The sequence below is a fragment of the Microchirus variegatus genome (assembly GCF_963457635.1).
Source record: "Microchirus variegatus genome assembly, chromosome: 4".
NCBI lineage: Eukaryota > Metazoa > Chordata > Actinopteri > Pleuronectiformes > Soleidae > Microchirus > Microchirus variegatus.
Window position 1 is genome coordinate 37256348 of NC_139805.1, and position 12500 is coordinate 37268847.

The following is a 12500-nucleotide window of genomic DNA, read 5'->3' on the forward strand; positions in this document are numbered from 1 at the left end:
ATCTGTCTGAGTGTGTGTGTCTGTCTGTCTGTGTGTGTGTGTGTGGGGGTGTCGTAGGGTTATGTTTACAACACAGAGTTTGTGTTGTTTTTATCAGTAACTGGCATGAACAGTGAATAACATTATTATAATAAGAATAATAAGAATGCAGTAGGTACTTTAAGTAGATTTTGGAACTTTAAGTAGATTTTGGAATTATAAGTAGATTTTGGAATTATAAGTAGAATTCGGAATTTTAAGTAGATTTTGGAACTTTAAGTAGATTTTGGAATTATCAGTAGAATTTTGGAAATTTAAGTAGATTTTGGAATTCTAAGTAGATTTTGGAACTTTAAGTAGATTTTGGAATTATAAGTAGAATTTGGAATTTTAAGTAGATTTTGGAAATTTAAGTAGATTTTGGAATTCTAAGTAGATTTTGGAACTTTAAGTAGATTTTGGAATTATAAGTAGAATTTGGAATTTTAAGTAGATTTTGGAACTTTAAGTAGATTTTGGAATTATAAGTAGATTTTGGAATTATAAGTAGAATTCGGAATTTTAAGTAGATTTTGGAACTATAAGTAGATTTTGGAATTATCAGTAGAATTTTGGAAATTTAAGTAGATTTTGGAGTTTTAAGTAGATTTTGGAACTTTAAGTAGATTTTGGAATTATAAGTAGAATTTGGAATTTTAAGTAGATTTTGGAAATTTAAGTAGATTTTGGAATTCTGAGTAGATTTTGGAACTTTAAGTAGATTTTGGAATTATAAGTAGAATTTGGAATTTTAAGTAGATTTTGGAATTATAAGTAGATTTTGGAATTATAAGTAGATTTTGGAATTATCAGTAGAATTTTGGAAATTTAAGTAGATTTTGGAACTTTAAGTAGATTTTGGAACTTTAAGTAGATTTTGGAATTATAAGTAGAATTTGGAATTTTAAGTAGATTTTGGAAATTTAAGTAGATTTTGGAATTCTAAGTAGATTTTGGAACTTTAAGTAGATTTTGGAATTATAAGTAGAATTTGGAATTTTAAGTAGAATTTAAGTAGATTTTGGAACTTTAAGTAGATTTTGGAACTTTAAGTAGATTTTGGAATTCTAAGTAGATTTTGGAACTATAAGTAGAATTTGAAAGTAAGTAGAATTTTGAATTTGTTACGTACATACTTGGGGTTAGATTAGTGTATTATCGTGTGTTCTCTGAGGTGTTTGTATTTATTTGGACCGAACGCAGCAGAGATTAGAGCAAACACAGCGTAGCTGAGTTAGCGGCTTGTTTTTCTCTGATTTGATCTCAAAACAACTGCGTGGCATAATTTGAACCGAGCGTGAATTTAGCGACTCGGCCGATCTTCGTCCCGCGAGCACGATCGACTCATTCTGCACCTTCCATCGCCTCGGCTCATCTCGGTCGTCATGGAGATCGTCGTGGAGGGCTTTTATTTTGTCAAACGCGCAGATAAACTGGAATCGTTGTCATACTGTCATCTGGAAAAGGCACCGAGGTCAAACCACGGAGAAAAAGAATTCGACTGAAAACCTGTTTTCATTTTACAGCAACATACAATAATGACACATTTAATTCACGATAATATTATTGTGAACCCTTTTGTCTCTGTATCGACTGCATAATTGTTTTCATTAGAGCTGTAACTTGTTATGCCACCTTGTTATGCTACCTTGATATGCCACCTTGTTATGCCACCTTGTTATGCCACCTTGTTATGCTACCTTGTTATGCCACCTTGTTATACCTTGTTATGCCACCTTGTTATGCTACCTTGTTATGCTACCTTGTTATGCCACCTTGTTATACCTTGTTATGCCACCTTGTTATGCTACCTTGATATGCCACCTTGTTATGCCACCTTGTTATGCTACCTTGTTATGCCACCTTGTTATACCTTGTTATGCCACCTTGTTATGCTACCTTGTTATGCTACCTTGTTATGCCACCTTGTTATACCTTGTTATGCCACCTTGTTATGCTACCTTGTTATGCCACCTTGTTATGCCACCTTGTTATGCTACCTTGTTATGCCACCTTGTTATGCCACCTTGTTATGCCACCTTGTTATTCTACCTTGTTATGCCATCTTGTTATGCCACCTTGTTATGCTACCTTGTTATGCCACCTTGTTATGCCAGCTTGTTATGCTACCTTGCTAGAAACGGCCCTGGTAACTTGTGATTAATCTGCTGATTATTTTCTCGATGAATCAAATAGTGATTTGCTCCATAAAATGTCAGAAAATGTTCCATCCGTCCTCCTTTCCACTCACTCAGCTCTCAGTCCACTTCTTGGCATTTTCAATTGGGCGGAGTTAACTTCAAAAAGAGGGGGGTTAGTTTAAAAAAAAACTGTGTAGATATGAACCGAAGAACTTTGAGAGGAGTTGAAGAACTTTGACGTCTTGAAGAACTCTGAGATGAGTCAAAGAACTCTGAGATGAGCTGAAGAACTCTGAAGAACTCTGAGATGAGTCGAAGAACTCTGAGATGAGTTGAAGAACTTTGACGCCTTGAAGAACTCTGAGATGAGTCAAAGAACTCTGAAGAACTCTGAGATGAGTTGAGGAACATTGAGATGAGTTGAAGAACTTTGAGTTGAGCTGAAGAACTTTGACGTGTTGAAGAACTGAGTGGAGTTGAAGAAATTTGAGATTAGCTGAAGAACTTTGAGATGAGCTGAAGAACTTTGTGTCCTTGTGAGCTAAAATCACAGATTTTCTCTTTGGTGTGGGACAGTGAGCGGTTTAAACAGTGAAGTCCTACGATGACTTTTTGGTTTCTGTCGTTGTTTCGGTTCCTCTCCTTGAACCGTACTGTTCTCTGTGATCTCCTGACAGGAGGTGAAGTATTTCCAGTTTCCTGGAGAGCTGCTGATGAGGATGCTGAAGATGCTGATTCTGCCCCTCGTTGTGTCCAGGTAATGACGTCAGTCTCCACCTCACGCTGACCACATTATTACAAGGAGAATGACGTTGTAATTCATTAACATCTCATCATCTTCATCATCATCTTCTTCTTCTTCTTCTTCCAGTCTGATGTCAGGACTGGCCGCCCTCGACGCCAAGTGTTCCAGTCGCCTGGGTCTGATCACCGTCTCCTATTACCTGTGGACCACGTTTGTGGCCGTGATCGTGGGGATCATCATGGTGTCCATCATCCACCCGGGTGGTGCGGCCCAGAAGGAGGACTCTGAGGACAGCGGGAAGCCCATCATGAGCTCTGCAGACGCTCTGCTGGACCTCATACGGTAAAAGAGTTCTGGTGCCGATGGTTACAATGGTCGTCATCAGTTTGCAGGTCCAGTCGATAACAGAACTCTGCAGGTCTGGTTGCTTTTTTGGCCTTTTTAACTCGACGGGGCTCCCCCTACTGTTGGAGAACACATATTGCGATCTCTCTGTAGAGCACATTGATGCTGCTGTGGTTCGAGCATAAATCTTCTTCTCAGTCATGGTGTTGTCAAAGACTTGCTCGATTTTAGTCAGACTAACATGTTTAGTTGACATTAAGAAACTGAATTATTGACTTTTAACATGCATTTTCCATCTGTTTTGCTTCTGTTTGACTTTGACCTTTGCTGCTTTATTAGCAGTTGTTTTAGCAGCTAATATATTAACCGTTACCAAAGTCAAACAGCTACTTTGGCTACTGAAGTAGCAGCAGGTACTGCATTTTCACTGTTACTTTAGCAGCTAGTATAGTAGCAGCTTACAAAGTCAAAAACTCTATTAGCTGCTATCTTTAGCAGCTAATATAGCACCATAGTCAAACAGCTACTCTAAGTGTCCGTTGCTAAAATACCAGCTAATATAACACTTTAGTAGCATCAGCTACTGTATATCGGCTGTTACTTTAGCGGCTAATGTAGCTGCAGCTAACCAAGTCAAAAACTCTATTTCCTTAAGTGGCGGCTGCTTTATTAGAAGTTATTTTAGCAGCTAATATAGTAACCGTCACCAAAGTCAAACAGCTACTTTGGCTACTGAAGTAGCAGCAGGTACTGCATTTTCACTGTTACTTTAGCAGCTAGTATGGTAGCAGCTAACAAAGTCAAAAACTCTATTTCCTTTAGTGACGGCTGCTATCTTTAGCAGTAAACTCTACGTCAGTCTATGACATCTGAACATAGCAGCTAACAGGTAGTTATAGAAATGTGTGTTAGCTGTTAGCTAGTGCTATAGCTAGTTAAATTGACTAACAGCTAAATGTAGCAATTAACAGCTAGCTTTAGTGGCTAACAACTAGCTGAACATAGCAGCTAACAGGTAGTCATAGTGACTAACGGCTATGTGTAGCAATTAACAGCTAACATTAGTGGCTAACAACTAGCTATACATAGCAGCTAACAGGTAGTTATAGTGACTAACGGCTATGTGTAGCAATTAACAGCTAGCTTTAGTGGCTAACAACTAGATATACATAGCAGCTAACAGGTAGGTATGGTGACTAACAGCTATGTGTAGCACTTAACAGCTAGCTTTAGTGGCTAACAACTAGCTATACATAGCAGCTAACAGGTAGTTATAGTGACTAACAGCTATTTGTAGCTATTAACAGCTAGCTTTAGTGGCTAACAACTAGCTATACATAGCAGCTAACAGGTAGTTATAGTAGAAGTATATACTATAAATACTTTTACTTCTAAAACTTAAGTTCATTTTATATCAGAAAATGATTTTTGACACTCACGTACGTAAGACTTTTACTTCAGTAATATTATTATAAAATGTGACTTCTACCAAAGTCATTTTCTGTTCATGTACTTGTACTTTTACTCAAGTATCACCTTTAATCCACTTTATACAATTTGTTAAAAACTACAAATGAGGCCATTTACGGCTCCAATGTGACATAAAACAGCAGAACTCACCGCTCACTTTGTTCCACTCTCCTCCTCCTGAAGTCTGATGAAGAAGCTGCTTCTCTATTAAATTAAACATGGTACAAAAATACATCATAAATACATCATCACATAGATATTACATTTCATAATAGTAATATTTCTGCTAAAATATTGCAATTGTGTCCTCTAAACAGGCTTCAAAATGCTGGTGTCGCAGGCCAGGAAATGTTTGTTAGTTGTTAGCTAGTGCTATAGCTAGTTATAGTGACTAACAACTAAATGTAGCAATTAACAGCTGGCTATGGCGGCTAATGTTTAGCTCAAGCAGCTAACAACTAGCTGTACATAGCAGCTAACAGGTAGTTAAAGTGACTAACAGCCATGTGTAGCTATTAACAGCTTGCTTTAGTGGCTAAAAACTAGCTGTAGGCCAGGAAATGTTTGTTAGCTGTTAGTTAGTGCTATAGCTAGTTATAGTGACTAACAGCTAAATGTAGCAATTAACAGCTGGCTATGGCGGCTAATAACTAGCTGTAGCAGCTAATTGTAAAGGTGTCGCAGGCCAGGAAATGTTTGTTAGCTGTTAGCTAGTGCTATAGCTAGTTATAATAACTAACAGCTAAATGTAGCAATTAAAAGCTGGCTATGTCGGCTAATGTTTAGCTCAAGCAGCTAACAACGAGCTGTACATAGCAGCTTACAGGTGGTTATAGTGACTAACAGCTATGTGTAGCTATTAACAGCTAGCTTTAGTGGCTAACAACTAGCTGTACATAGCAGCTAACAGGTAGTTATAGTGACTAACAGCTATGTGTAGCAATTAACAGCTAGCTTTAGTGGCTAACAACTAGCTATACATAGCAGCTAACAGGTAGTTATAGTGACTAACGGCTATGTGTAGCAATTAACAGCTAGCTTTAGTAGCTAACAACTAGCTATACATAGCAGCTAACAGGTAGTGACTAACAGCTATGTGTAGCAATTAACAGCCTGGCTTTGGCAGCTAATAACTAGCTGTAGCAGCTAACTGTAAACTACTAGCTGTAGCTGGCTTCATGGAAGGCTTTACCCGTCTGTGTGAGCTCTTTGAGTCTCTGCCTTTGAGACAAATCCATTCAAGTTTGAAAAGTGCGTCTGGAAAAAGAAATTCAACGTAAATCACATCAACAGTCTCGTTAGCTGCCATGTTTTCAGCCGCGAGAATCACCTGCTGATTGGCTGATAATAACGACATCACCTGGAGGACACGGAGGCTCACAGGGACACAGGAGCTGCTGGTCTACTGCTGCCTCGTGTGGTCACTTTGTGTCACTGAGGTCAATCTGAATGAAGATTTTCAAAAGCCGAATTCACTAAAATAAGACATTGTAAGTTAGTGATGGAGGCAGCAGTGGATCAACAACTCCTGTGAACTCCTGTGTCTCTGTGATGTTAAAATCACTGGTTTTCTCTATGGGGTTTGGTGTGGGAGAGTGAGTGGTTTACAAACTTCACTTTCCTGTTGGAAAAGTCTGTCTAACAGTGAAATAAAGACGTGAACGTGTTCTTCAGACGTCGTAGACTTAAACTGACGTAGATTTTATGAGACAAATCTTTTGTTAAGCGGCTAAAATCCGTTTTTCTTTACTCAAAAGGAGCCACACCAAACCTCATAGAGAAAATCAGTGATTTTAGCTCGCAGTGACACGAGCTGCTGGTCTACTGCTGCCTCGTGTGGTGGTCACTAACGCTAGCGCCGCTAAAGGAGCTAACGTAGCTAACTGGTAAACCTGGTGCCATGGACTCCGGTGCCGCGGCACGTAACCATGTCATCACGCCGTGTCTTTTTCCGGTCAGTCGTCATGGAAACGTGTCATGCACTAACGTGCGTTAACGTTACCGCCGTTAAAATCAGAGTCACAAATGTGACAACAATAATGCGCGCAAAATTAGGGTGTGGTCGCTGACTTTGTGCTGACTCATGGTTTCCAGGTGCAGTCGTTGACTTTGTGCTGACTCATGGTTGCAGGGTCTGGTCATCAACTTTGTGCTAACTCATGGTGGCATGGTATAGTCGCTGACTTTGTGCTGACTCATGGTTGCATGGTATAGTCGCTGACTTTGTGCTGACTCATGGTTTCCAGGTGCAGTCGTTGACTTTGTGCTGACTCATGGTCGCAGGGTATAGTCGATGACTTTGTGCTGACTCATGGTCGCAGGGTACAGTCGCTGACTTTGTGCTGACTCATGGTTTCCGGGTGCAGCGGCTGACTTTGTGCTGACTCATGGTCGCAGGGTATAGTCGATGACTTTGTGCTGACTCATGGTTTCCAGGTGCGGCCGCTGACTTTGTGCTGACTCATGGTTGCAGTGTCTGGTCATCAACTTTGTGCTAACTCATGGTGGCAGGGTACGGTCGCTGACTTTGTGCTGACTCATGGTTTCTAGGTGCGGTTGCTGACTTTGTGCTGACTCATGGTTGCATGGTATAGTCGCTGACTTTGTGCTGACTCATGGTTTCCAGGTGCAGTCGTTGACTTTGTGCTGACTCATGGTCGCAGGGTATAGTCGATGACTTTGTGCTGACTCATGGTCGCAGGGTACAGTCGCTGACTTTGTGCTGACTCATGGTTTCCGGGTGCAGCGGCTGACTTTGTGCTGACTCATGGTCGCAGGGTATAGTCGATGACTTTGTGCTGACTCATGGTTTCCAGGTGCGGCCGCTGACTTTGTGCTGACTCATGGTTGCAGTGTCTGGTCATCAACTTTGTGCTAACTCATGGTGGCAGGGTACGGTCGCTGACTTTGTGCTGACTCATGGTTTCTAGGTGCGGTTGCTGACTTTGTGCTGACTCATGGTTGCATGGTATAGTCGCTGACTTTGTGCTGACTCATGGTTTCCAGGTGCAGTCGTTGACTTTGTGCTGACTCATGGTCGCAGGGTATAGTCGATGACTTTGTGCTGACTCATGGTTTCCAGGTGCAGTCGTTGACTTTGTGCTGACTCATGGTCGCAGGGTACAGTCGCTGACTTTGTGCTGACTCATGGTTTCCAGGTGCGGCCGCTGACTTTGTGCTGACTCATGGTTGCAGGGTCTGGTCATCAACTTTGTGCTAACTCATGGTGGCAGGGTACAGTCGCTGACTTTGTGCTGACTCATGGTTTCTAGGTGCGGTTGCTGACTTTGTGCTGACTCATGGTCGCAGGGTGCGGCGGCTGATTCTGTGCTGACGCCTTGTCTTTTTCCAGTCAGTCGTCATGGAAACGCGCCGCACGTTAGCGTGCGTTAACGTTGGCGTCGTTAAGATCCGGGTGGACTCACAAATGCGGCAACAATAACGCGCGCAAAATTAAACATCGGAAACGATCGAGTGACGATCGTCCGCCCACCATCGACACCGACCTGTAACGGATCAGAATTGATTGGGATTGGGACTCGAACTCTAACCCCTAACCTAATATGTTACCCTGCAGTTACACACGTCAACCACTAGATGGATCACGAGAAACTAAATCTGCAAAAACAGAAATCTCACGTTTCACTAATAACGCAATAATGTGCGTGTGTTTATGTTTTTTTACAGAAACATGTTCCCGTCTAATCTGGTCCAGGCTACGTTTCAGCAGGTAAGACACACACGCAGCACTGACGCCCGTCAGCTCCCCCTGCAGGCTCAGAGTACACATTGCGTTCCCTTTCTCTCCCTCAGTATCGGACGAGCAGCGAGTACATCGTCAAACCAAAGCCGACGGCGAGCCAGACGCCGTCAGAGTCGGCCACGCGGCGATCGCTCATCTACGGCATCCGCGGCGACAACGGAACGGACGTCCAGAACTTTGCCCTGGACTTGACTCCGCCCCCTGACGTCCTCATACGCACTCGGGACGGGACGAGCGACGGAATGAACGTCCTCGGGATCGTTATCTTTTCAGCCACCATGGGTAAAACTAACACTAACCCCCTCCCCTTCCTCTCCTCTGTCCCAGATTTTTCCTTTCACCACAACCTGTCTAGGCAGATGCATATAAATCTGAGCAAAAAAAAAAAAAGTACTCAAAATGTTTAAAATTGGATAGAATTTGTGAAATTTGGAAATTCATCACAGTTCGTTGTTCACTTGGCTCGTTTTTTTGTGCCAGCAATATAATGAGCTGTTATCTCCATCCACCAACTGACTGCCTGCAAAATAATGAGCCGTTATCTCCATCCACCAACACAATCTCTGCTAAATAATGAGCTGTAATTTCCATCCACCAACTGACTGCCTGCAAAATAATGAGCCGTTATCTCCATCCACCAACACAATCTCTGCTAAATAATGAGCTGTAATTTCCATCCACCAACAGACTGCCTGCCAAATAATGAGCTGTAATCTCCATCCACCAACTGACTGCCTGCAAAATAATGAGCTACTATCTCCATCCACCAACAGACTGTCTGCCAAATAATGAGCCGTTATCTCCATCCACCAACACATTGTTTGCCAAATAATGAGCTGTTATCTCCATCCACCAACAGACTATCTGCCAAATAATGAGCTGTTATCTCCATCCACCAACAGACTATCTGCCAAATAATGAGCCGTTATCTCCATCCACCAACAGAATGTCTGCCAAATAATGAGCTGTTATCTCCATGCACCAACAGAATGTCTGCCAAATAATGAGCTGTAATCTCCATCCACCAACTGACTGCCTGCAAAATAATGAGCAACTATCTCCATCCACCAACTGACTGCCTGCAAAATAATGAGCTGCTATCTCCAGCCACCAACAGACTGCCTGCCAAATAATGAGCCATTATCTCCATCCACCGACAGAATGTCTGCCAAATAATGAGCTGTTATCTCCATCCACCAACACCATCTCTGATAAATTGGTCTGTATCCAGTAATGTCCAATAAACATTTAACAAGCTTAGTCGCTCCTGGATTAAAACTATCAACTGTAACTCATTGCGGGGCCGCCAGAAATGTTTCTGCGGGCCGCCATTGGCCCCCGGGCCGCACTTTGAGAACCAATGCCCTAACCCAACGGAGCTAACTGGCAAACGGTGCCTGAACACCGGTGCCGCGGGCGCGTAAGCGCGACGTCACGCGCGCCTTTTTCCAGCCAGTCAGTCAGTCAGTCGTCATGGAAACGTGCCGTGCGCTAATGTTGCTAACGCCGCTAACCGCCGTTAACGTGCCCAGCGCTAACAGAAAGCAAAAGAAAAACTGTTGTCTATTTTGTGACCGCCGCACATTTGTCTCTACTATCGTTTGTGCTCTATTCCCTTGGTAATTTGCCCGCACAGATCCGCGCTGCGTGAGAACTAAGGGTTAGCTAAGGGTTAGCTAAGGGTTAGCGATGATTCTTCTTCTCTGAAGTGTGTCCACAGACCTCCTGACCCTCCTCTTGTCTATGGTCAGGTATAATGTTGGGGAGGATGGGGCCAAACGGCAGCGCCTTGGTGAACTTCTGCCAGAGTGTGAACGAGGCCGTGCTTCGCATCGTCGCCATCGTCATATGGTGAGAAACACAGGAAGCAGCCGAGCGAACGCCGATGTCACCATGTTTGACATCGACATAATGACACTAAACTCAGTTTCTTTGCTATGGCTGCGGTTGCGGTTGTGCTGACTCATGGTTGCAGGGTGAGGTCGCTGACTTTGTGCTGACTCATAGTTGCAGAGTGAGGCCGCTGACTTTGTGCTGACTCATGGTTTCCGGGTGCGGCGGCTGACTTTGTGCTGACTCATGGTTGCAGGGTGAGGCCTCCGACTTTGTGCTGACTCATAGTTGCAGGGTTAGGCCTCTGACTTTGTGCTGACTCATAGTTGCAGGGTTAGGCCTCTGACTTTGTGCTGACTCATGGTTGCAGGGTGAGGCCTCCGACTTTGTGCTGACTCATAGTTGCAGGGTTAGGCCTCTGACTTTGTGCTGACTCATGGTTTCTCGGTGAGGCCGCTGACTTTGTGCTGACTCATGGTTTCCGGGTGAGACTACTGACTTTGTGCTGACTCATGGTTTCCGGGTGAGGCCTCTGACTTTGTGCTGACTCATGGTTTCCGGGTGAGGCCGCTGACTTTGTGCCGACTCATGGTTACAGGGTGAGGTCGTTGACTTTGTGCTGACTCATAGTTGCAGGGTGAGGTCGTTGACTTTGTGCTGACTCATAGTTGCAGGGTGAGGTCGTTGACTTTGTGCTGACTCATGGTTGCAGGGTGAGGCCGCTGACTTTGTGCTGACTCATGGTTGCAGGGTGAGGTCGTTGACTTTGTGCTGACTCATAGTTGCAGGGTGAGGTCGTTGACTTTGTGCTGACTCATGGTCGCAGGGTGAGGCCGCTGACTTTGTGCTGACTCATGGTTGCAGGGTGAGGCCTCTGACTTTGTGCTGACTCATGGTCGCAGGGTGAGGCCTCCGACTTTGTGCTGACTCATAGTTGCAGGGTGAGGCCTCTGACTTTGTGCTGACTCATGGTCGCAGGGTTAGGCCTCTGACTTTGTGCTGACTCATGGTTTCTCGGTGAGGCCGCTGACTTTGTGCTGACTCATAGTTGCAGGGTGAGGCCTCTGACTTTGTGCTGACTCATGGTTTCCGGGTGAGGCCTCTGACTTTGTGCTGACTCATGGTTTCCGGGTGAGGCCTCTGACTTTGTGCTGACTCATGGTCGCAGGGTGAGGCCGCTGACTTTGTGCCGACTCATGGTTACAGGGTGCAGTCGCTCACTCATGGTTGCAGGGTACTGTCGCTGACTTTGTGCTGACTCATGGTTGCAGGGTGTGGCGGCTGACTTTGTGCTGACTCATGGTTTCTCGGTGAGGCCTCTGACTTTGTGCTGACTCATGGTTGCAGGTACTTCCCGTTCGGCATCGTGTTCCTGGTGGCCGGGAAGATCCTGGAGATGAGCGATCCGTCCGACATGGGGAAGAAGCTGGGCTTCTACGCCGTCACCGTGGTCTTTGGTCTGGTGCTTCACGGCCTCTTCATCCTCCCGTCCATGTACTTCTTCATCACCAAGAAGAGTCCCATCGTCTACATACGGGGGATTCTGCAGGCTCTGCTCATCGCCCTGGCAACGTCCTCCAGGTACAACTCATTTATTATGTTGTTTTTCTATTCATCCATTCATCCATGATTTATCACACTCCTCTGTCTCCGTCTTCTCCTCTGTCTTCGTCTCCTCTGTCTCCGTCTCTGTCTTCTCCTCTGTCTCTGTCTCCTCTGTCTCCTCCATCTCCTCTGTCTTTGTCTCCTCCGTCTTCGTCCTCTGTCTCCTCCATCTCCTCTGTCTTTGTCTCCTTCGTCTCCTCTGTCTCCTCCGTCTCCGTCCTCTGTCTCCGTCTTCTCCTCTGTCTCTGTCTCCTCTGTCTCCATCTCCTCTGTCTCCATCCCCCGTCCTCCGTCTCCTCCATCTCCTCCGTCTCCTCCGTCTCCGTCTCCTCCGCTCCTCTATCTCCGTCTTCGTCTCCTCTGTCTCCGTCTCCTCCGTCTCCGTCCTCTGTCTCCTCCGTCTCCTCCGTCTCCTCCATCTCCTCTGTCTCCGTCATCTCTATCTCCGTCTTCGTCTCCTCTGTCTCCGTCTCCTCTGTCTCCGTCTCCTCTGTCTCCGTCTTCATCTCCCGTCTCCTCCGTCTCCGTCCCCCGTCCTCCGTCTCCTCCATCTCCTCTGTCTTCGTCTCCTCTGTCTCTG

At 44.7% G+C, this 12500-nt stretch overlaps 1 protein-coding gene across 1 annotated transcript in view; it reads left to right on the plus strand.

The window, feature by feature from the left end:
• slc1a7b (solute carrier family 1 member 7b) overlaps window positions 1–12500 on the plus strand; it is a gene marked incomplete at both ends in the record, with an annotated part of 18835 nt that overhangs the window by 1764 nt on the left and 4571 nt on the right. Inside the window, 6 exons of the mRNA XM_083888633.1 lie at window positions 2837–2916; window positions 3031–3246; window positions 8407–8449; window positions 8533–8764; window positions 10234–10333; window positions 11663–11896. Of these exons, the coding sequence (XP_083744759.1) occupies window positions 2837–2916; window positions 3031–3246; window positions 8407–8449; window positions 8533–8764; window positions 10234–10333; window positions 11663–11896 (905 nt within the window). The remainder of the gene's footprint in view (window positions 1–2836; window positions 2917–3030; window positions 3247–8406; window positions 8450–8532; window positions 8765–10233; window positions 10334–11662; window positions 11897–12500) is intronic.